This window comes from Aythya marila, assembly GCF_965140915.1.
Source record: "Aythya marila genome assembly, chromosome: 2".
Taxonomy (NCBI): Eukaryota; Metazoa; Chordata; class Aves; order Anseriformes; family Anatidae; genus Aythya; species Aythya marila.
In genome coordinates this window covers 30,020,289-30,043,415 of record NC_139043.1, presented here as the reverse complement: position 1 = coordinate 30,043,415, position 23,127 = coordinate 30,020,289, and the positions used below count along the sequence as shown (strand labels likewise).

General features: G+C 36.8%; 1 protein-coding gene across 2 annotated transcripts in view; it reads left to right on the top strand.

Annotated features, from left to right (window-relative positions):
• ETV1 (ETS variant transcription factor 1) overlaps positions 1 to 23,127 on the top strand; it is a 67,051-nt gene that overhangs the window by 8,926 nt on the left and 34,998 nt on the right. For both annotated transcript variants that reach the window (XM_082752183.1, XM_082752184.1), the window contains one exon: positions 4,483 to 4,536. In XM_082752183.1, coding sequence (XP_082608309.1) covers positions 4,483 to 4,536 — 54 coding nt within the window. The remainder of the gene's footprint in view (positions 1 to 4,482; positions 4,537 to 23,127) is intronic.

Here is a 23,127-nt window from a genome sequence, read left to right as displayed (position 1 = left end):
AGTTAAATTTAAACCCTTTATAGCTCGCTTAACTTTTCATTTATTAAATACGTTCCTCAGCAGGTCTGCGCTACATCTTGAGACAAAGCAGTGAAATCAGTGTGTTTATGCCTAAAGTTCAAGTTTACTTTGCTGTAGCTTTCTGGAAGGGTGTGACATGAAAAGCTTGTGGTTGGGGCCACATGGTTCATGCTGGACTGTGTTTTTGTGAATGGAGGCAGAACTCCAGTTCTGACTGCTTGTCTTGAGGAATTGCTTCAGAGATCAGCTGTCTCATTCACTGGCAGAAAGAATGACTCATACATCTTCTGCCTTGTTTGGCTCCAGGTCATTGTTACAGTGGATAGAGCTGGTTTTAATTAAATATTAACTCCTCTTGTCCTGGATGCTTGTTAATAGAGACTTTTTATTTTTGTTTACTTTCAGGGAAAGCAAGCTAACAGGCTCTGGGTTAAAACTTTTTTTTTTTTTCCTTTTTTTGAATTGCTTTCCCCTTGCAAAATGTGCTGTCAGTTCAGCTTTTTAAAGGTTTTTAAAGCTCTGAAAACTACAAACAAGTATTATGTATTTTTGTGCTGTAAATGTTTGCTTTTGGCAAACTGTTTTTAACTGAGTAGGTAGTAAAACTGTAAAATCTAAACTGATAATGTCCTTGAGATCATCATTAACATCTTTGTGCACTTCCCAAATCCTCTTGAGATGGTATAGCTATAATCAGAGGAAAAAGAAAACTTTTGGTAATAATCTAGACAGAACTGGATAGTTTGTGCTGCAGATATTGTCTACTTCAGGAGTCTGAGACTTGATGGCTATGAATGCAGAATGAACTGAAGTAGCTGCTTCTGCTATTAGCAGTAAAAGCCACGTGCTTAATATCCTTCAAAACCTTTTATTAGGCTTTTGGTATATACTTCCCTTCTCAACCCCCATAATTAAGTAGGTCAGGGAAATAGTCTCACTCAGTTAGATGATTATTTCAGGTATCTTTTTCAGTTTTCCTCTGAAAGGCAAAGTAGAAAAAGAAAAAACAAAAAAAAAAACAAAAAAAAAAAAACATAAGTTTTGTGATCTATGCATTAGTCCTGTATTGAGTATGTTAACAGAAGGCCAATGAAGATTTTATGGCAGCCTTGCTGAATTGCAATATTTATGAATAAAAGAAAAGAGGAAATGAATGACATACGTCTATAAATGTGCAGACTGTTGCAACACTGCAAGTTATGTTTTCCTTTCAGACATTCAGGTTAAAGTGTCTTTACCTGTCCTTTTAATTTGCTGCAAAGGCTGCCTGTAGTTATCCAAACTCAAGGTATAAAAGCACTCTTTCCTTTGAGTAATGGGATGATGTATCCAAACCATTTGCCTTCTCACAGCAAGATGCTGTCGGAAAAAGGCTATGTATTGGGTTGACGGTCACTTGCATTTATGCAATATAATCATGTGTAAGTTGCAATTCTGCTAACTTAAACAAACAAACAAACAAACAAAAAAATTAAATGAAGGAATAATTTACTTTCTCATCTCCAAAAGTTAGTGGGTCCTTTTAATTTCTTTTTATAAGCTTTTGTGCTTATTTGTAAGGTACTGATGCTATTAAAAATAGATTCCAGTAGGAAAAGTATGTTCCTGGGTTGAACATTTTGGATGTTATTCTTTGTTTTGTTTATATTTGGCAGGGTTTTAAACACTTCCTAGCTTGCTGTATTCCTTGTCCTACGGAGACTTTTAAGGCTATGTCAGTATTGTGTTTAAAATACATTTTGACAGCACAGTCTCCACCTGTTTCTACCGTACTGATGTACCTTGATTTCTATTAAATATGTCTTCATGAAATTTGGAGATCCATGAACGAAGTGTATTTTTCTTGTTTACTCCAGAGCACATCAGGGGTAATGCCGGTGTCTCTGGCATAAGTAATAAACTGGTTTTGTGTGAAGATTCAACCAGATGTATTTTATTTTTTCTTACTCTTTCACTGGGAAAAAAACAGACTTCATTTCCTAACATAGTAAGTACCAGATTTACTTGAAGTAAGTCACATTAAACTGCTAAAGCCAGAATAAAGCACCGGTGAAGCAGCCCGACGCACAGAATATGATCTAGAAACTTATATGAGATTGCTGTTCTAGTTCTATAATCACTAAATGTAGCCTTCTGATTTCAACAGGAGGGATTTTTTTGTTTTGTTTTCTTTAGCCTTTTTCAAATATCCCAGCTTCACCAATTAACATATATATATATGCTCATATGTGTATAAAAAAAACATTAGAGTCATACTAACCTCCTTGCTGCATTCGAAAATGATAGCTGGCTTAAGAACAATGTGTGGGATATGTCTTCTGTAAACACGAAATTACTTGATAGAATTGCTTTAAACTCCAAATGTTTAGAGTACAAACCTTTCAAAAACAATCAGGAATGTATAAAAAACATAGTAATTGATTTTAAAGTAGAAAACCTTGTTTTCATAATTGGATTCTTCAGTGGCAGTCAAATAGTTGGCATTTTTGTTAGGAAAATGCCTAACATTTGAATGTAGCAAATTACATCAAATGTCAGAAATTACGGGGTGTTAATATATGGACTCATGTTGTATACCTGAGTTCATTTCTGATAGGAGTCCTGTGGTTTCTCTGGAGGAAAGAGAAATTTAAAACATCAAAAAAATTAAAACATCAAAAGTCCTGGGAGTATTTGGTTTGGTAAAATGAATGTTTTATACAGATTCAAACTTTGAGGAGCTAACATCCTCAGAGACACTGGCTTCTAAGTCTCTGTAATGTTTTTTGAAAACAAACAAACAAACAAACAAACCACAACACAACAATAGTTATGTGTTTTTTTTTTTTCAGAGTAATGTTAATTACCCTTCATGTACCTTACTCTCACTTCCTTTAAAATCTGTGTTTGCAGAGTTCCCAAGGTCATTTGTTCTTAAGAGGTATTTTCTGCAGTTAAGACACTGGAACATTTGTTTTAAAAATGAGAGCAAATAATTTTTTGGTATGATGAGCCTGATTCTGAGCTCTTTACCCAGGAAAAAACCTTCCAGATAAGTCATTAGAAATATTTCCTGAGTAAGGAGTGGAGATCTGGTCCACAAAGAGTACTGTAGTGCACATTCAATAGAATTGTGAGTAATTATAATTAAATCTATATTTGTAATTCAAATATATTCTGCTAAAACTAGTATCAATTGTACATATATGAGAGAGAAGATATGTGTCTTAAACTAGAAAGTGTTCTGAAGGGCATTAAAGTTATATTTTATCATTTACTGTATTTCATGTTTTGGTAGTCACTGTTTCAATAAATGATTATATAACCAGTATTTGCCTCTTGAATTTTGTTGGGTAACTGGATCATGGCAGATGCTAACTTTTAATTAAGATCATATGAATTATTTGCTTGTCTTTAGACAAGAACCGTGTAAATGAAAATATTTTCAAACATATTTTATGAAGCTTTGCTGTGATGATTGTAGTTAGCATGTGTTGAGCAAAAGATGACAAAGTTCAGACATGGTAAGATGAATCTCCCGTAGGATGTAGCCAGGACCAGTCATGCTCTGAGGATGCCGTTTCTTAGAGTAATGTTCTGCCGGTATTCAGATGTACTCACCTGTAACATACGTACAGTAGTATTTCAGCTTAAATGGTTCAAATGAGTTTTCAAGACAGTATGGCTAATGTCCTAGGTACACAGTGAAAAGGAACTGTGGTACCACAGAAGCAAAATTATGTTATCAGCAGGCCAGGATTGTATTTTGTAGCTCACATTTCTGATGAAAGTTTAAAAGCAAAGATGATCTTGCAGAAGATGAATGTATGTTAATAATGATTCTTGTTTAAATAAATAAACATATATATGTATATATTTTTATGTCTGAAATGTTGTTGTTGAACCAGCAAAATTCTGTGGTCTAGTGAAATAGCTGTTTTTGAGTATTTAAAATAATAACAAAAAGAACCCTACTGTGTTGGCTGACTGCCACAAAAAACTGGAATTGTTTTGAAGTATGCCGAAGATGCGGTGGCTTGGGGTTAAAGATGCATAGGTGTTAAGCGCTAAGATTTGGTGTTACTCAGACTTCCTGTGTAAATGTTTTGCAAATGAGCACTGCTGGTTTTCAGCAGTGGTATGGCAGGTGCAGACCCTGGTGCAGGCGGTGAGGCAGGGCGGGTGCCAGGAGCAGCCTTCACATCCTCCTGCCCCAATCGCTCTGTGCCGGGGCTGCTCAGGGCTGCCGCTGCACCACACGGCTTCATCCCAGCGTTTGTCCGCTTTGCCTGATTTTCATGCCCAACAGTGACAGAAATGAAAACCCTAGTTTTAACCTTGGCAGCGCTTCAAATTAAGCACAAGAGTCTTTATTTATGCTTTAATGGCTTCTTTTAATTCTTTCCTTTTTTTTTTTTTTTTTTTTTTTTGTTGTTTGTTTGTTTGTTGTTTTTTTGTTTGTTTTTGTTTTCCTTTCTTCAGCTCAGGTACCTGACAATGACGAGCAGTTTGTGCCAGACTATCAGGCTGAAAGTTGTAAGTATAGTATGAATCATCGCTTTCGTACTTGTATATTTATATTTGGCTCTTTGTTATTTATTGTGTCATCTGTAATCATGTGATGGTGCCTTTTGCTGGGCAGTGACATCAGTGCAAGGAATAGATAAAGCAAGCGGCGATTATCAAGAAAGAGCCCAAAATGGCTCTTTGGTCTGAAGGTATAACCTTTAGAGGGGGCCAGCAAGTGTCATTTCCAACCCCAGGGAAGCAAGGGAAAAGTCCTGCCTAGAGGCAGAGGGGCTTTCTCTGTCCCTAGGGTATGAGGAGGTGGACGTTGGCCCAAGTCAGATGTTAGGGACGTAGGAGACAACTATACCGGGCAGAAATTGGGCTGCTTGATAGGTTTTGTGTACCAATACATAAATGCCTGCACATAATCAAGTACAGACACTGCTGGAGCATTTTTAAGTAATTCTAGCATGTGGCATTTTGCTTTGAAGTAAAGCAAAAAAGCAGGAGTTGTATTAAGTTGGATGCTTTGTGTTGTTTGCTATTTTACTAACATGTCCCCAGAGTTATTTTGTTAACCTGTGTCCCTCAAATCTTGCCCATACCTGCTAAACTGCTACTATTCTGGTAAGCAGAATACTGTACGTGCTGGTCTGTGGTTTTAGGTGGTTTCAAGGGCATTTCAAAGATACGGCATGAGAGATGCTGTGTGACCAAGTCACAGGCTTCTTGCAGCTTCTTCACGCATCTTTCTTACTCACGGCAAGTCTTCTCTCCATCATCAGGTCTCTTCTAAACAGTGTCTGCTGATTGCAGCAGAGCGCATGGTAGCTTTTCCGTTTTGCTAAATAACTTAAATAATTTATCCTATCAGAGTGAATTACTGCAGTTCACTAAACCAGATAGCTGTTAAAGACAGTCATGTACTGATATGTTGGGATTAAAGTTTGAGAGATCAGAAAAAAATGCATTACAATAGTCTTTAACCCCTAAAAAACAAGTTCAGAATTGTTAAGTTTTGGTATAGGTCTTGTAGAGGATTTTTCCAGTTATTTAGAAACAGTTTTAACAATATATGGAGCATATGTGACAGCATTTCATGGAGAAAAAGAAAAAAAAAAAATGTCTTCCCCGGAATGCTGATAGTATACCTAGTTTTTGTTTTTCCCTACAAGTTCCTCTATATATACCAACCAGCAAGCACAGTCACTTTTAGAGTTACCCTTTGTAACATTTTTTTTTTCCCACCTCAGCCTTCACAGATTTTATTTTATTTTTTAATATAATATGAAAGCTGAAACTGTTCTATACATTGAAAATTAAATACTTTATCCTACATATGGAGCTGTGTCCAAATGTAGTCATGTATGCATACATCCTTTGTGTAAGAGTACAAAGTACAGTTAGGGCTTCTATTAGCCCACAATTATTGTTACACAACAAGTCAATGATTCTTGGAAAACAATTTGTGAACTGTGAATGAAAAGCCCCATTGAAGCTTGTCACTGCTTTTGGTGATAAAGAAATTCTCCTAATATAGCTATTTCATTAATGCTGTTGTATTTCAAAGTTCCTTAGCCACAGCTTACACAGTATTATCAAAGGAACATTTATTTCTTCATTTCAGTTGCTTTCTTTATCTTAAGTAAAGGTCAGGAGAGCTTCCTGGAGAGTTACTCTGGCAAAGGTTACGGAGTTTCAGACATACACTTGTATATAATGTATGTAGCTGAGGGCTCTGCAAAACAGGAATGGAGATGAACATAACCAAAGCCATGGGGAAATTACTGTTGCAAAAGTGCCGCGGTTGTGACTGTTTTCTCTAGGATCCAAACCTGCCTTCAAACTGTATTATAATTACTTACTATATATAATCTGTAAGTCTGAGCAGCGTTAACCCTGTTACTGGCAAGAATCTGGCAGAAGCACTTGGCTTTTCTTTCTCTTCCTCCCTCTCTTTCTCCCTCTCTTTCTCTTTCGGGAGAGGATGGGTAAGTTTTCATTGCAAAAAATGACCTTTGTAGGTTCAGTACTGATACACTCATTTAGGCCCTAAATGGTGAAGGACACAAGTATTAAACCATTGAAGGTCGTAGTCATTTTCTGGTGCAGATGCAAGCAAACCATACATTTTTGGTGCACTTTTCTTCTCCGGCCTCATTTAAATTTTCTGAAAAAATCTCATTTATGGTGCCATGTACAGATAAAGGAGATGGGTTAATGTGATTTGCAGAATATGTAAAGAAAAGTAGGTGCTCCTCTGAAACAGCTACAGCTCAGGTATAATCTTAGTTACATTTTACTTCTAGTTTAATTCCTTGAAAAATGGGCTTTAAAACTGAGGTAGGTCTTAAATTGAAACTTGCAACATTTGAAAGAAATTGTAAGAAACGATGTAACAGTGGCAGTTCTGGGAAACTCTGGTTAAAACCTTGCCTAGTTAGAACCAGGGTAGTCAAATCTGGAAGCAAAGATGTGGAAGGCAGCAGAATAGGTGATACTGCCAAGAACATGTGCTGTGTCCTGGCACTGAGCAGGATTAAATGCCCCTTAAAGTGCCATGGGTTTTTCATTTCTTTTCTGTAATAATGATTTGAACTAGTGAAACTGCATTTGTATTAGTAACTAAGGGAAACATTTAGTTTAGATTAGATATACAGTCCACTTTATCCACTTAGGGATTTAACTTCAAAGCTAACTTGGGACCATGAATATTTCAATTATGAGTTGCTATTAAGCTTCAATCAGTTTTTAAAAAGCAAACATAATATATGTATTTATAGTTAGGTGTGGGCTCTAGATACTACGAGTGAGATCAACAGTTAGCATAACTTCATGTCATATTATTGACGTTGCTGGAATTATATATATCCTAACAACTAAGGATCTAGCTAGTTAAGCTTCCCCTTAATGCTTTAAACTTCATTTTGCCTCTTTAAAGCTGAATTTATTTTGTTATTCCAGTGTGCCTTTTGGGAAAAGTTTCTTCCTCCTAGAGAAATCTTAGACATGTCTACACTTATAAACCTTTTTTTTTTTTTTTTTTTTTCAGTGTCCAAAGCCCTGTCTTGTCCATCTTGTATTACTTTTTTATTATACTTCTTTTTTTAACCTTGAATACATACTACAAAGAACAGTTTTTTAGGTTAGCTCAGAGTGAGAAGAATGAAGAGTAGATAACAACCAGTCTGTTCTGCTGAAATTTGAAAAACAAATCACCATTTAGTTTCTCTTAACCTTCTGCTTTCTGCAGTAACTGAACTTTTTAAGTTGTGTGTGAGAAAAATGCATCACAAGATGTTTTCATCTTGCAATTACGCAGGAAAAATTATGGAAATTGCATATTAAATAGTGTAATTTTCTTACTCTTTCATGTCTATTCTTTAAAGATATACAAATTCCACAAAAAAGAGCAAGGAATCATTCTGTACTAAGCAGGGTGGTTTTGCCCCTCTCTTGAATCTGTTTCTGTACTTCATGCAGCAGCCGACCTGTTTGCTATGTTTTAAGCTACCAACAAATGTCTCTTCTTCCAGCAATTATGTGAAAAGTGGCATAAAGCAAAAATGCAAAGACTGTTTCACCAAGAAAAACAGCTTTTTGATATTTTTTTTAACGACTATAGGATACATTTTTTCTGAATTCTTAGTTAAAAGCTGTTTTTCTGGCCTTATAAGGTCTCTATTTACATGTCAAGAAGGATAACCTGTGTTAACTTCCTCAGATAAGGTTTCCTATTGTTGCCAGTCCATTTTCATATACTGAGGAGGAGCCAGATCTTGAACTGGCTGTAATCAGTGGCAAGGTTTTCAGATACCATAGAACAGCAAGGACTTTCCAATCTGGGAGTAAAAATGAATAAATTTTTCAGTTTGCTCGAAGTTAATAGCTGTTGAGGTGAAGATTGCTTGCTCCTATTGTTTGGATGGTTTTGGATGGAGGAAGTAGGTAGGATTTGCTGATGTCTAAAGGATTTAGTTGGCAGAGAAAACTTAGTATTGTCAACAGTGCACTGATTTGTAATTTGACCTTGGTGCTATTGGTTATAAACGGGGATTACCCTGCACCAAACCAGATTGCCTGTTGTCTTAATAGCATAATCATGTTTTGCTATTTTAAAATAATTTGTATTTACATTGGTCTGTTCTTCTAGAGTTCTTTTTTTTTTTTTTTTTCTTTTTTCCTCCTTCTTCTTCTGCCCTAAAACATTGGTTACTATTTAAAATTCTGGATAAAATCTTGCTTTCACTATTTATTATTGAATTTATGCTCATGAAGATTTGTGCTGTGCTTCGTGTTCTTGACCGGTGTCCTTCCTGCTCTTTCCTTTTGTGCCTGTATCATTTCCCTGGCCATCACAGTATTAACTTAACACTGCCAAGGGGTAAGTGTTAATGTTAGACCACATCTGTTGACAGTAAATGGGAAGGGCTGGCTGTAAAATCCCTGCTCCTCCATGTCTGATTAAACTTTAAGATAGGAATAATACTTTTTAGCAGCGACTTTGTTGCTGATCTTTCAAGACCCTTATTCTTTCTCTCTCTTTCTCTCTCTCTTTTTCTTTTTTTTTTTTTTTTTTCTCCAGGTTTAGCAAAAGAGCTCTTTCAATGTAGATGCCAGGAGCCTTAAATTATTCAGGGATGTGCTTTTTAGATGCTCTAGCTTGCAATCTTTAAAAGCCTGTTAAAGAGAGATTCTTTACAAAGGCTTCAGGTAGCTGTATTCTTCTGTCATTTTAACTAATGGCTAAGGATATTCCAAATGCAGTTTAAATGAGGAAAAGCTTTAATATTTATTTACATGTTTGCAGCATATAAGATCATGCACAGCTTTTTGCACCATCAGGAGAAAAATGTTCTGTTTGTTTTATTTTCTTTCTCTTTCTGTGACTTAAGTTTCAAAAGTGAATTTTACAACCTGAAGAGCATTTCCTATTTGCCTTAGTATAACAAGAGCTGGTTTGAACAGTTTGTGGAGCTTAATTTTCACTTATTTTTACATATTTTGGAGAAGAAATATGCTAATAAAATGAAATAGAAAATACCAGAATAATGTAAGTTCTGATGGACCTAACAAAGTTAAAAGGAGATCTGTTTACTGGGTTTGGTTTTGTTTGTGCTGTAGAATAGTTTAATTTTGCAGCTTCTAGAAAAAAACATAGTGGACTGAAAAAATGTCAGCATTTTTAACATGATGATTCAGTGCATAGGCAGCTGGTAGTCATATCTTGGTAGTGCACAGTGTCCTAGAAATCGCAGTTGGTAGTATTTTGGTTTTCTGTGTGGCAAGTTGCACACACCCAGTGTGCTTTTAGTTTTCTTTTTTTAATTTTTATTTTCTTTTTTTCATTTCTGTTGTTGGTGTATTTTTCTTTAGAGACTACGTGGCTGGAATTACATTTTCTTTAAGTGTATTTCTGCAAGAATGGTACTGCAGGTGACAGTCTGACAAATATCCTACAGGGTGGTGCTAGTTCTTGATACTCAGCTATTCCCTGTTAGGGCTTTCTGCTGCAGCCGTGCTTTGTTTCTTGCCACTCAACTTTAAAACTACTTCCTTTCATAGGTCAGACATTGTCAAATACAGATACATTTATTTATTTGTTTTAGAGTATGCCCAACTAACAGATTCTTCTTAAACGGCTGTGAGAGTCAGAGCTCTGTAAGTTTGCCCTTAGCTTTGCATGACCTTGGGCATGTTGCTTAACGTCTTTGTTTCTTGGTTTGAAGTAGGTGCAGAAATGCATGTATCACTCTGCTGTGAGGTATACAGCTTTCTTAATGATCACTTATCTAGAGATCTCAAAAGCATTTTACAAAGAGTCCAATGCAATTGCTGTTGTAAGAGCTGGAGAGGTCAGACTGAGGAGTCGATGCTGACCACCTATCTCCCTTCAAGGTTCCCTTAGATAGCCTTGCTTCTTTCATTGTGTTCCTGAGCACTTGTTTCCTTTGTTTAAAGCAGGACTGAAACTTTTATCAACTCTTTGCTTGCTTGCTTTCTTTTTCCTTTTCTTTCTTTCTTTCTTTTTCTTTCTTTCTTTCTTTCTTTCTTTCTTTCTTTCTTTCTTTCTTTCTTTCTTTCTTTCTTTCTTTCTTTCTTTCTTTCTTTCTTTCTTTCTTTCTTTCTTTCTTTCTTTCTTTCTTTCCTTAATCAAAATATGTTTGGAATTGGTGTCTTTCAGAGAACTTTGTGGGCTCGTTTTGTGGTTTGTTGCTGGGCATTAGTTTATGCTAATATGAATTATTTTTCCTACTCCTTCCTCTAGAGGATTTTTGGAAATATTTAATTCTACTGGAGTTGTGACCTGTTCTATCTTGCAAGATTTAATTCTTGGAAAAGTTTTACCAAGAGGCAACTGGTGGATTCTAAGGCCTTTAATTTGTGACCTAAATGGCAGGGAAAAAATGTTGATTTGCCTTGATTTTAAAAATTAGTTTCTGTTTATATGATTTTCTGACTGTATTTTGGTGCTACATTTTCACCTTTGAAAGAAGAAGGATTTAGGTTCTCCTGAATTGTAGCAGTGGCACTGGGTCACAAATTGTGCAAGTACCTGCGGTGGCAATAGCTCTGTGAAACAAATGACAGGGCATCGTTGAGCACGTGGCTTTTTCTTTCTCAAACTTTTAAAGTTGAAGCCGTTCCTTTCAGAGTGCTCCACATGCCGTGATGGGAATTTTATTGCTAATTGTGAGGTACCCCTGGGCGTCCCAGTTGTGACAATGCAACCATAGATGTGGTTTAACGTAGATGTGGTTTAACCACAGGGCCAGGCTGTGAAACCCGTGGTTTCCAGCACTGATGTACGGAGGATCCTAAGCAACTGGATGGCGCTGTTGTTGTGGGACTTTTGTCACCCTGTCCTCCCCTGGCCTTCCACCCGCCCGTCCTTGTTAGACCAAGCTGACTTGGTGCTCTTTCCTCAGAGCCCCATCCTCATTTGCTGTTTTATTGCAGATTAAAGGCTTGGGTTGCATGTGGAGTTTATCAGCTAATGAATAAACTTCAGTCATCCTGTCCTGTGATAAATCTGTCTCGTAGATCAAAGATGAAGCATGTAGACCTTTTTTCTTTCAAATGGTAATTTCTTAAGGCTGTCAGATCACTTCCTGAGGTCTGTTTACATAAAAACAAAAAGCATTAAACACATTTTATTCAAAATGTTGGATTTTTAGTTTTGAAAAAAACTTTCATTTCCTCTCTGAGGAAGCTTCCCCTCCTCCCATCCTCATAAGGACTCTGTGAAGATCCCATCTGTGGAAATACAGGCAAGCCTCACGCTGTAACTTGTAGTCACGGCAGTATTTTCTTAACACAACAGTTATTTCTGTTTTAAAACAGATAGTTGTTTAGTTAATTTCATCAGGAGCATGTATATGTATTAGAGCATCTGTTCAGCTCCAGTTGTATTAAACAAAGTATGCAGATTTTTTTTTCTACTGTATTTTCACAGAGAAATCAAAACCAAACAAGGCAGACTGAAGGGTCTCTGTGATTGTTTGATACAAAATCATTATTCTCTTTAAACTGATTTCCATGCAGTATTTTTGCAAAAAGTGTTTTGTATTCCAAGAACAGCCTAAATAATGATTTGAAAATCCACGAGTTCTGGAATGGTGTAAAATAAAGAGGCAGTCTGCAAGCTGAGTCTGCTTCAGTTTATTTTGTGTTTCCATAGGTAAAACATATTTACAGGCTGTATCGTTTTTGTGTCTTTTTTTTTTTTTTTTTTTTTCCTACTGCTTGCTGCATCAGCAACAGAAGACAGAAGTCAGGCTCTCCTACAGACTGCCGTGAAGTTTTCAAAGGGTGTAGAAGGAAAAAAAGGCAGGAGAGAGTGACAGTCCTCAAAACATCCATTAAGTGTTGGACAGTTAGTGATACATTCATGGCATGCAATACCGATTTTGGTAGCCTCAGTGAGCATACAGGAAAATATGCCCCTTGCTTGAGGTTCTCTATCCTTTTGTTGTGGTCACTTTTGTTGTGCACTTCAGTGCTGGGAAGTAATTTGGGTGGAACTTTTTATAAGCTGTTAAATATGCATAAATTATGATATTTGTTAGACTAGCTACTCAGTGTACTAAGTAGGCAAGTTAAGCTTTTCAGGTTTTAGAAATGGTCAATGCTTTTTCCAGAAATAAACCCAAACTAGTCTAACCTTGTAAATGGAAAACTGATTCCTTTTTAAAGGCATCTGCTCTAGTCTTTTGCCTAAGAAGTTTTCTTTTCCTTTTACTTATTCCTCTTGATCTCCGTGTCTTTGACACATTACTCTTACCCATTTCTGGATTACAGTTGGACCTTGATTTGAGGTGAAAAGAGAAGTGAACTGTCTTGGTGAAGGATATCTTTTTTCTTATGTATCTATTTTTTCTGTAAACTGAGGATTATGCATGTTAGAAAAGAGTGAATGATTAGCAACTTTATTTCTGGTTCCCTTTTTTTCCTGTGACTGTTTATGAACTTATTCAGCAAATGTGGTTGCCAGTAAGTTAATGTAGTGAAATATTTTTTAGCAAATTTACTGCCAAGTCCTGCAGTCTCTGAATAGGAAGGTTACTGACTGGCCAGGTTGTTGTCTTTAAATTTATATGTTATGAGTCATCATCAAGGACATTCAAAAATTTACATGTGCAAAAACAATTCCCAGTCTTACTAATTTGATCCTCTTTGCTCAAATATTGTTTCTTTTCTGCTTCTAATGTATATCTGAAAAAGATAACCCCTTTTTTCATACTCTAATGTCTTCTTGCTGAAACTGAGTGCAATATTTTCTTATTAACCCATCCGTAAAGCAAAGTTCACATAACTAAAGTACTAACATAAATGGAGATATAAGGAACTTCAAAACAGTGCCAATATTTAGAAAAGTACAGAAGTTTTAAGTATTTGAGAGTAGCATTTGTGAGCCAGATTTGTACAAGTGCGCATTTTCAAAGTGTACTTGTATGTTCAGTATATAGGAAATGTACACGCCATGTAGTTTTCAGTCTTACTGGTTGCATTCATGTGTAAAATAATCACACAACATCAGGAATGATGAGGTTCAGAAAATATGTGTAATGTATGTAATGGTTCTGTGTATTCCATTGTGAGCCCCCTCTACAGAAAGGATGCTTAAAGTGGCAGAAGCCTTTAAACGTCTGTGCTGAAAATCAGAGCCTGGTTGCAGGTGGTCAAAATTCCACCAGCTTCAAAAAGAGCACTTTTCTAAGAGTCTTTAAATATCAGGCTACTTATTTAAGTCCTGACTTTTTGTTCCCAGACGTAACCACTTTTGACAATGGCTTCTTTGTTCCCCTGTTGAATCAGTGATAAAAACTTGTGAGCTGAGTATTATTGTTGACTCATTTCAGTGGCCTGCACCTTTTACAGTGGAGAATGCAGGGTTTTGCAGTGTTTTTTGTAGTTTGGTAGTAGACTAAGGATTTAGATTTCAGCCTCACTTTTTAACAGATTTAGGTTAAGATTGTTAGAGTTGCTTTACTGGTGAGTATTCTTGAAAATTTAGCATGGAAGTATGAAAGACACATACATCTGGGATGGTGACAGTCTCATTCTTCCAACAAAGTAAACAAAAATCCCATTAGCTAGCCTGCGTTAGCGTGTACTTGTTTTATGAATGTATGCATGTTCTTACTGTAAAAGTCAGAAACAAATTAAAAATCATTTGCTGGAAATGCAGTTTTCTTCCTTTTGATGCCTGTCTTTGAGATTTGCTAAAATAAAAACAAATTGTAAAGAATATTTTAAATTAGTTGTTTAATTTATGCTAGAGAGGTAACTGTGTAGTCCATTATTTATTGGCTTCTCTTGCTTTCACATACTCTTCAGTAGCTAACTGACAGACAGGCATGATTATCCTTAAGGGTAATCTATTATTATGATGTTCATTTATTATGAGGATATTCCTATTTTACAGGGAAGCAAATTAACACACTGATTATGAGCCTCTGAAGGTAGGCTCCGAAGACTGAGATACTTAAAACTAGAAGAAATCTTCTAACACCAAAAAGATGTTTTGGTTACAAACAAATAATGGCAGAACCAGATATTAAATCCAGCTTCTTTCACTTCTTGTTCAGCTGCAGGTACAAGATCAGTTGCCTTCTCACATGTAGGTGGTTATTAGCTCTTTGTATGAATATGTGTGAAAACATACAAACAAAACAAAACAAAGCAAAACCAAAACCCAAACTAGGTTGATGTGACTTGAAACTTCCGTATAAGAGGGAGATAAATCAGAATCAGTTCCTGTTTGTTTTTTGCTGTCAACATGCTTTCCTAAATTTCTAGATTTCATGCCTTTAAAACAGAACATACATGCACAAAAAAAGTTTATTTTACAGATGAGTGTTATATCTGCCAAATATATTTGTTAGAATTTCCAAAGTTTTCTTCATTGTATTTCTGTCTGTGCATCCTATTAAAATCCAGACCTGAAACCCCCACATTGCTAATTTACCTGAAGTCAAAATTGCGTGTGTATAAAACGCTGGGATATTATCTCACTTGGATATTTTAGTAATGGAAGTTTTGTAGTACTTAGCCATTACCTCTTGCAATTTAAATTAAATTTTGGAAATTGCTGCAAATGGAACTCCTGTCCTCAGAAAAGCACACAGACCCTGATTTAGTGGCCAGCTTTCTTTTCTTCCCATTTAACTCTATTGATAATTCCCAGGTAGGAATACAATTTAAGTTTTCTCCCAGGCTTGATTTTACATTAAGACTTTCAAGGAGGTTTTGCCTCCCCTTACACCCTGCCTGGGAGCCTTTGGAGCCACATACCTTGTAAGTAACTGTAGGAACAAATGCTCCTGATCTCCTCCCAGGACTGTAACACCACAAGCTAATGCACATGAAGAACAAGCCTTTCTCTCTGGGGTCCTGGATGCTGCCAGATCCGGTATAGGGGGATTACAAATTCTTCAGATTTTTTTCCCTCGTGATCATGTTATGCTATCCATGGGTTTTAGATCCCAGTTGGTTTAATTTTTATGAGGTTACTGCTTCCTCGTTAAGAGAGCCCTAAGCCTCTGTTTGTTTTGGGGGCAGGGGAGTGGGGAGATCTCTTCCTCCTGCCTCACCTTTTCTCCTCAAACACTAAAGCAAGACAGTTTGCTCCTCCTATATTAATCCTCCCTTTCTCCCTCCTACCAATATTCTGCAAATTTCCTTACCTTATTCGTAGAGTTACCGAGTGTCTGTGGTATTTATCAGCAAGTTAAACTTTTGCCCTGGAGGTCCAGGTGTGGGGCCTCTACCCCTATGGCAGCACTTTCCCCTGGGCTGCCTGCGTGGCAGGCCTCATGAAGTCAGACAGGTAAATGTCTGGAAGAAAAGGAGAGCATTGCATGAAGGGGACGTAAATCAGTATAAAGCAGTGCCCATGACAGCATTTCTGTGAGATTGCCGATTTCGGAGGCTAAGAAACTGTGTCAGTGACTGCAGCTCCCAATGAATAAAAATACCTTCTGGACAATTCTTAACTAGAAGCTGAAATCTTTTGGGGGTGGATGAGGAGAGGGGGTCAGCTAGGCAAAATTGTGTCAAATTAGTTCTTTGCTTGGAGGTAGAGTATAGGCAGTTTTATAATCCCATGGGGCAGTCCAGCCTGCTAGCAGCTGCCTAAATAAAGTGTTAGTTTAGTCCAAAAGTGTTTACCAGCAGCCTGTTGAAAAGTTTGCCTTGTAATTGTTCTTTGGGTCTGGGGAGTAGGTTAACTTGTATTGATATATTCTGAAACCTTTCCCCTTCCCCTTTCTCTAGCCAGGTGGGAAGGGTTGGCTTTTTATTTTTTTGATACACAGAACATAGTTGCAACTTCAATTTTCAACCGGCATGGACCTCTTAAATGAGAAGCCAAGTGGCTACAAATATCCAAATTATCTCAGTGGTGCCTTCAGCACTGCCAGCATCAGAAAGCTGCAGGGGTACCCTCAGTAACGCTAATGAATATTTCAAAAATTGCAACTGTGCAGACAAGCAAACAAGGGATAGGTATCTTTTTATTAAAAATGGGGACTAAACCATTTATTAAATTATATGGGTATAACCTCTAATATTGTATCCCCGACTCCACACAGAGGCGGAGTCACCTTCAGCCTCTCAATAAGGCTTCATCCACTGCAGCAGTGTGTGTAGGGTGTGTGTGTGTGGGGGGGGGTCCTAGGTTAGTTGCCCAGAAATAGCTAAACTGGCACCAATTTTTAGAGTCCTAGCACAGAAGCTTTAGGAAAGCATGTTTCAGTTAAAGAATGACATTTATTTCCAGTTCTGAAGAAGTGTCTAGAAGAATTTATTTGCTGAAAAGAGGCAGGAACATCATTTTTAGGAGTCACGCAAACTATACTGTAGGGAAGTGGCAATCATCTGCTCTATAATTGTAATTTTGCTGGTCACTTTTTACCATGTACAAATGCCCTACGGTAAACCTGCTGTATTGGATACTTATGCAACCTTACCACAATTTCGACATGCTGTAGGTACAATGAACCCCTCTGTTCTCTAAATAAACCTTCTTTTTGGTTTTATTGTTATTCTCAAATGCTTTATTAATATATATCTTAATATATCTTAAATGCCAGATTATAGTAAAGATGGAATAATTATGGTTGATATATAGAATTAACATAATCTAGAGATGAGCAGGTAATTCAATTAGTTTAAAATTGATTTTCATCAATACTTGTTTTTTGTCTTTTAGTCCTTAATATGTAATGCTTTGTGGTTTGCATAAAAAAAAAAAGAAAAAAAATCAAAACAAAAGAAAACCCCTCCCCCTACTCCTAAGCAAGAGAAATTTATTATAGCAAACAATCCTTGTTAATGCAGGGGCATTACTGCCGACTTTAAGGTCCAGAATTATCCAGTATTAGTTGTAGGAAAATATGCTGTTATTTTCCATCTTGAAACTCTGCAGTACTACTCTACTGCTTTCAGTGCAGTTCATCTTTACCTGCTTACTGCTTTTTCCTATTTCAAATTCAGAATCAGTATTTTTTTCTTCTTATAGCATGTTATCTGAGAACAGTCCATGGGGATTTTGCAAGCAAAATCCCCCAATTTTGGACTGTCTCTTATTCTTCAACCCCCCATCCTTCTCCACCCCCTGATGATTTTAAAGACTATACTATTTTGTAGCATTCTGGCAATGCAGTATTCAAGTAGACTGTTAATTGACATGCACAGTATTGTATGCTTTAGGCTGGAAGAGAAAATAAGCAATTTGCTTCATTTTGCAGAGTGAGTTCTAACTGTTATTAAAGTGCATTTGTAGTTGCATATTTTCCAGTAAAGGTGACAGATTACTTCAAAGCTGGTATTTTCTTTTTGTTAAACAAGGTTCTCAAATAGATCCATCTTGCCCACGTATTCTATTCTTGCCAGTTGGCTTTGAAAGCTGGTGCTTGGGCTCATCGTTCAGAACTAGCTTCCAAAAAAATGAGATCCCATGCTGTTTCTATCTATTGAGCTGGTAGGGGCTGGAAGGACCTGATCTGAAGCCAAGGCAAAGACTGAATTGATGGAATCATATCTAATAGGTTTGCCAAGTACTGCCCAGTCATGAAGTTCTACTTTCTGGGAAGGAGCACCAAGGTGAGGCATGGCAGAACATTCACAGTGATGCATGCACAGATTTCCTTAGAAATTTGACTTAGAGCCAGGCCCTTACATACGAAAGGACTAGCTAGAGGGAATTATTATACCTTTAATTTTTGTTCTGCATGCCTCTTCCCCATATTCTTTATAGTTGCATATATATATGTAAAGAATAAAAACCTTACTGCCTTTTATTACAGTATTATATGTATTTTGACTGTACATATTGTATTGTTGCAGAGGCATTCATACACATTCACTGTGTTTACTTCCAATTGATTCTCTTTGCACGCACACAAATGCCCAAACACTGATTCAAGCTCTGATCCAGGTGGATGAACCCCACCCATGCAGTAGGACTAGATGGAGGCCCGTTGTCTTTAGGGACAAATTCTCTGTCTTCAGTAAGTTCTGATTTTGTATGTGTAACTATAAGATGGGCAGTAGCATCATATCAAAATCATATATTTCTTCTTCTTAAAAAAAAAATAAAAAAAATGACAGGTTTGCTTAGGGATATCGCTTTTCTAGCAGCTTGTGTTCATGAGATCCTGACAATTCAGGTTTCTTGTCTATGTTCAGTTTTTATATAAACTTCCAGAAGAGTCTCTGAAACCACAGCGATGATATACATCTGTGTGTCAGATATCCAATTTGTCACCAGTTTCTTCCAATATCTGGCAGAGAGCAGGACCTAAATGAAATCCAGTTGACTGGAGCTCAGCTAAGATCTGATAACAGTGACTTTGATAGATCAAATGGATGGAGAACTTGGTGGACTGTGTAGATGTAATCTGCTCAGTCACTTTTGAAACAGTCCACAGTCTTCAAGTCTTGCTCATCATCATAGCTGTTTCAGTGGTCAGAAGCAAAAGATTTTTTTATTTTTTTTTATTTTTAAGCCATTGCCTAGCCTAGCCAAGAGATTGCGTAGGGTGAAAACAATTGCAGATCTTGCCTTGATCTGTGTTTGCAGTCACTTCTGTCTTCAGCTATTGCAGTGATCTATATGTGTAGGCTATCATTCAAAATCACTGGGAACAGGTTAACTGGAATGACTCAGTTACCACCCTTTACTGTCCTTCTGTCCTGCAACCTCTCCTCACCTGGCATCTGCCCAGTGTGGTGTTTTTATTTCATTTTTTTTAGTACACTAGGCTGTGTGCCACATTCAGCTGTAGCATCAGTAACCTCCAGAGTACGAAGGAGTGGTCAGCTGGGTCCAGCACCTGCTTCAGCTAATTCCTCCTCTGCATCTCACCAATTACCAGCAACATGTCATCTTAAAGTATATTGGAATGAAATGGAAGAGCACCCTGTTTAGGCATCCTTTTGTCTATAGTCAGATACTTATTCAACGTTTCTTGAAATTCAGAAAGCTGCTGTCTTCAAAGGTGTGTAGTTCAAATCTAAATGATGTAGAAATAAGTATTCAGTAAATAATCACCAGAATGCAGAAGGCAATTATTCCATAAGTTAAATACATATTTTTGAAACCTCTTCAGAAAATGGGTATAAATTCTGGCAATCCCACATGGAAGGTCCTGTAGGAAGTATTTAGTTTCATAGTTCATTGCATCAAATTCTTAAACACCTATACTGAATGTACAGTTTAAATGGTTACTGTTGCAGAATTAGATTGTTTCAGGCCTCAGATGAACCCACATCATAATCAGCTTTATTTATTTATTTATTTTAATGTCTGCTAATAAGAGCACCTAGGGTCATTGCTATCAGATAAGTAACCATCATTTTATCCTCTTGAATGAACCGTTCAATAAATGCTGGTTTATTGAAAACAGATTTTCTTTCTTGCCCTTTTCTTTTTTTTTAATTAAAATATTTACCTGTTGTACTTATAACATAAATAATTTCTTTGAATCATCAGGTGAGTGCTGTTCAGTTACACTGAGTGAGGAAAATTGCAAAAACATGTATTAGGGTCCCTGTCCTTAAGTGTATTTCAGTTTGCATTTTGATAGCAGTTTAGAAATGTTATCGCCTGTTTTGTCACAGACATAATTCACATCTTTCTTCAGGCACTGTAAACAAGAGAAATGGTTTAATGGCTCCATAAAAGGCACTCTGTGCTGATAGCTGAGATTAGACCCTTTAGTAATGGATTTTTGTGTGCTGGGGGAAGGGGAGAGCTTGGCAGAGGTAAATGTACTGGAAAAGAATCTTTGAGAGACTCTGATGTATCTGGAGTGCCTGCTGCATTTCTGCGTGCATCAGGAGATGGATTCAAAGTGTGACAGTATTGGCTTTATCGGTACAGGGACCTGCTTTTCTTGCTTTTGAAATTTTACCGAGTACTAACTTCAGTTAGTCCAGCACCTGGAGCTGTAGTGGTATTCACACAGAAATTTCTCTGGTTTTGTCTTGCTTTTATGAAAATCAAACCCTATCTATTCAAACGTATTCAGGAAAGCTCTGTAAACTTATGTTGCCTATTAACAGTTTTGTCTCAATTAATCAAAAAAAATGAATCAGTTTATTTGCAAAGTTGGGTTTAGACAGTGGTGTGAGGGCATAAAAGTGAAAAGCAATTCAGAAACAGAGCAGAAATGTCCAGGGCATGATTTACAGTGAATTCCATGTTGCATCCTTTTCTCTGCAGGTACACAAAGCTCGCAAACTCATTGAAGATGAAAGTAGTATTACTTAAGAGTCACCGGAGTTCACTAACAAGTGAATTTACTGTTCTTAGTTGATTTAATACCATATAGTAAATGCTACAAATGTTGATAATAAGACGTTTTTGTCTTTTTTGATCTGTGGAGTCAAGATTGCCTGATGTTCACCAACATTGTTGAATTACCAGAAATATTTAATGCCCTAAAAATATGTTTAAATCTGTTCCCCAGAAAATAAAATCAAATTTTATATTGTGCTATGGGTAGGAATCTGAAATTTGTTATAAATTGTTATAAATTTGTTATAAAATAAGTTATAAAATATTTGTTATAAAATAGCTTTTTGCTCAAAGGAGAAATGACTCAATTTCATTTAAAATATTTTTGATTTCTTCATCTTGAATAATCGTTTCTTGAAATAGAATAGAAAAATATGAATAATTGAAGAGAAAAATATGTGAAAACTTGGCATTTACATTTGATGCAGTGCATTTCTGGGGCTTTCTCAAAAGACGAGGTTCAGTTCTGTCCATGATGGTACATTTCCTGTTTGTCAGCCTAGGGAGTACACAAATCAGTCTCCTCTAAGACAAACAGATTTCTTCTTTAATTTCAAAGTTCTTAATAATACTCTTCTTCATTTGGGTCTTAAACTGGGTTTTGTTATGAGCAAAGTGATCATTACATGTTGGCAGACTAATCCCCACTCCAAGGAGCGGAACACTTCAAAACGAGGGGTAGCAGCTCATATTTCTGCATGTTCTGTGCAAGTTCATAACATGGTGACATAGTCATTGATTACTATAAAAACACTTAAAAACACAGAATACTAATGTAAGACTATGGAACACCATATTAGATATAAAATACAAGTCCTCTTATTCTGCAAAGCTACATAGATATATCTATACACAGAGAATATGCATTACAGTAATGCATTATAGCGTAATCAATTTGCTGCAGATGGTAGCAGTCCTTCTGCTTGCCTTATGTCTGCATGTTGGCTTCAGAGAAGCTCCAGGCAGGAGCATTGAGCCTGTTCTGGTGCTAATAATCCTTATTTTCCCCAGTATTTGAGATGAGGTTTTGAAGATGGCCATCTAAATACAGGTTCTAAGATTGTTTGCCTTCAAGTTGGGAAGTAGTTATCTGTAAGTAATCACTTGGGATGAAATCTTGGCCCTTGGTCACTTCTTAATAAGGTCGTTATTAAGGCATAGTGCCTGTTGCCGTAATAGGGTTGAGACTCACTTCTGGGGTTAAGTAAAATGAATTTGCCATCAGGAAGAATGAAGTGGTGAGGAGCTGGTTGCTCAAAATGTATTTTTAATTTGGATGTTGGTAGTTGGGTATGCTGCACTAAAATTAGATTATATAAATAAGCAACCTTGCTCTCATCAAATGAAAAGTGAATGAAAAAGGAATATAAAATCCAGCTTTGCAAAACTATGTGTGTTTAAAAACTCTTTTAATAGGTACACTATGAAATAAGTGTCATACTAAAATGAAGAGCAATGGGTGGAGGTGGCAGTGATGATGTGAGGAACTGTTTTAAATGTTTGAAATTTTTTAGTTGGAATAAGTCTGTCATCTTCAGCCACACTTAAGATGTGGTTTCAAAGGTCAAGTAGCCTTCATGAAAGCCCCCTCCCCCCCAAGCATAGAAAGTATTTTTCTCAGACTATCTTTTTTCCTTTCTTCCTATAGAACATACACTTAAAAGTTACAGATAAAGCTTAGCATGGTGACTGTGTCAGGGGACTGCCGGAGGAAGGTTTTAAATTTTACAGCTACATTATATTTCTGGACATAGTTAAGATAAAGATCTAATATAAAATCACTTTGGACTATAATGCTTTCCCTAAATGAAATGAAGGCGTTAACCTACTTGATTTGATACACTTTACCCTAGCTTATAAAGCTGGGAGGAAGGTGAGGTAAACTTTAATTAAAACTACAGCACAGATGCCTCCTAGCACTGTGCCCTATACCTTGCTAGGACTGTACAGTAAGCAAAATAAAATGTACCTCGCAGCCGAGGCAGCAGGCTGGAGCCGTGTTCAGTGAAAGTAATTTAATTAGTGTTGATCATGACTCCAGATGATGGTGATTTGATAAGGAATAATTTAGTACTTAACAGCCTTTTACATGCACCAACTCCATGTGGGAAGGTAAAGCAAATTGCACAAAATGAATGTGCTGCTTTCACTTGTGCCTGTGCCAGTGAGCTGGAAAACTGCCTGTTAGCAGACGTTCAGGCTCTCAGCGCTGTGATGAAATACCCAGCCAGTTCTCCGCACAGGGCTGTGGTGTGGGAGTCTCTGTACTCCCGTTATTTAAAAATAAATAAGGGAAGTAATTTTTCATAACA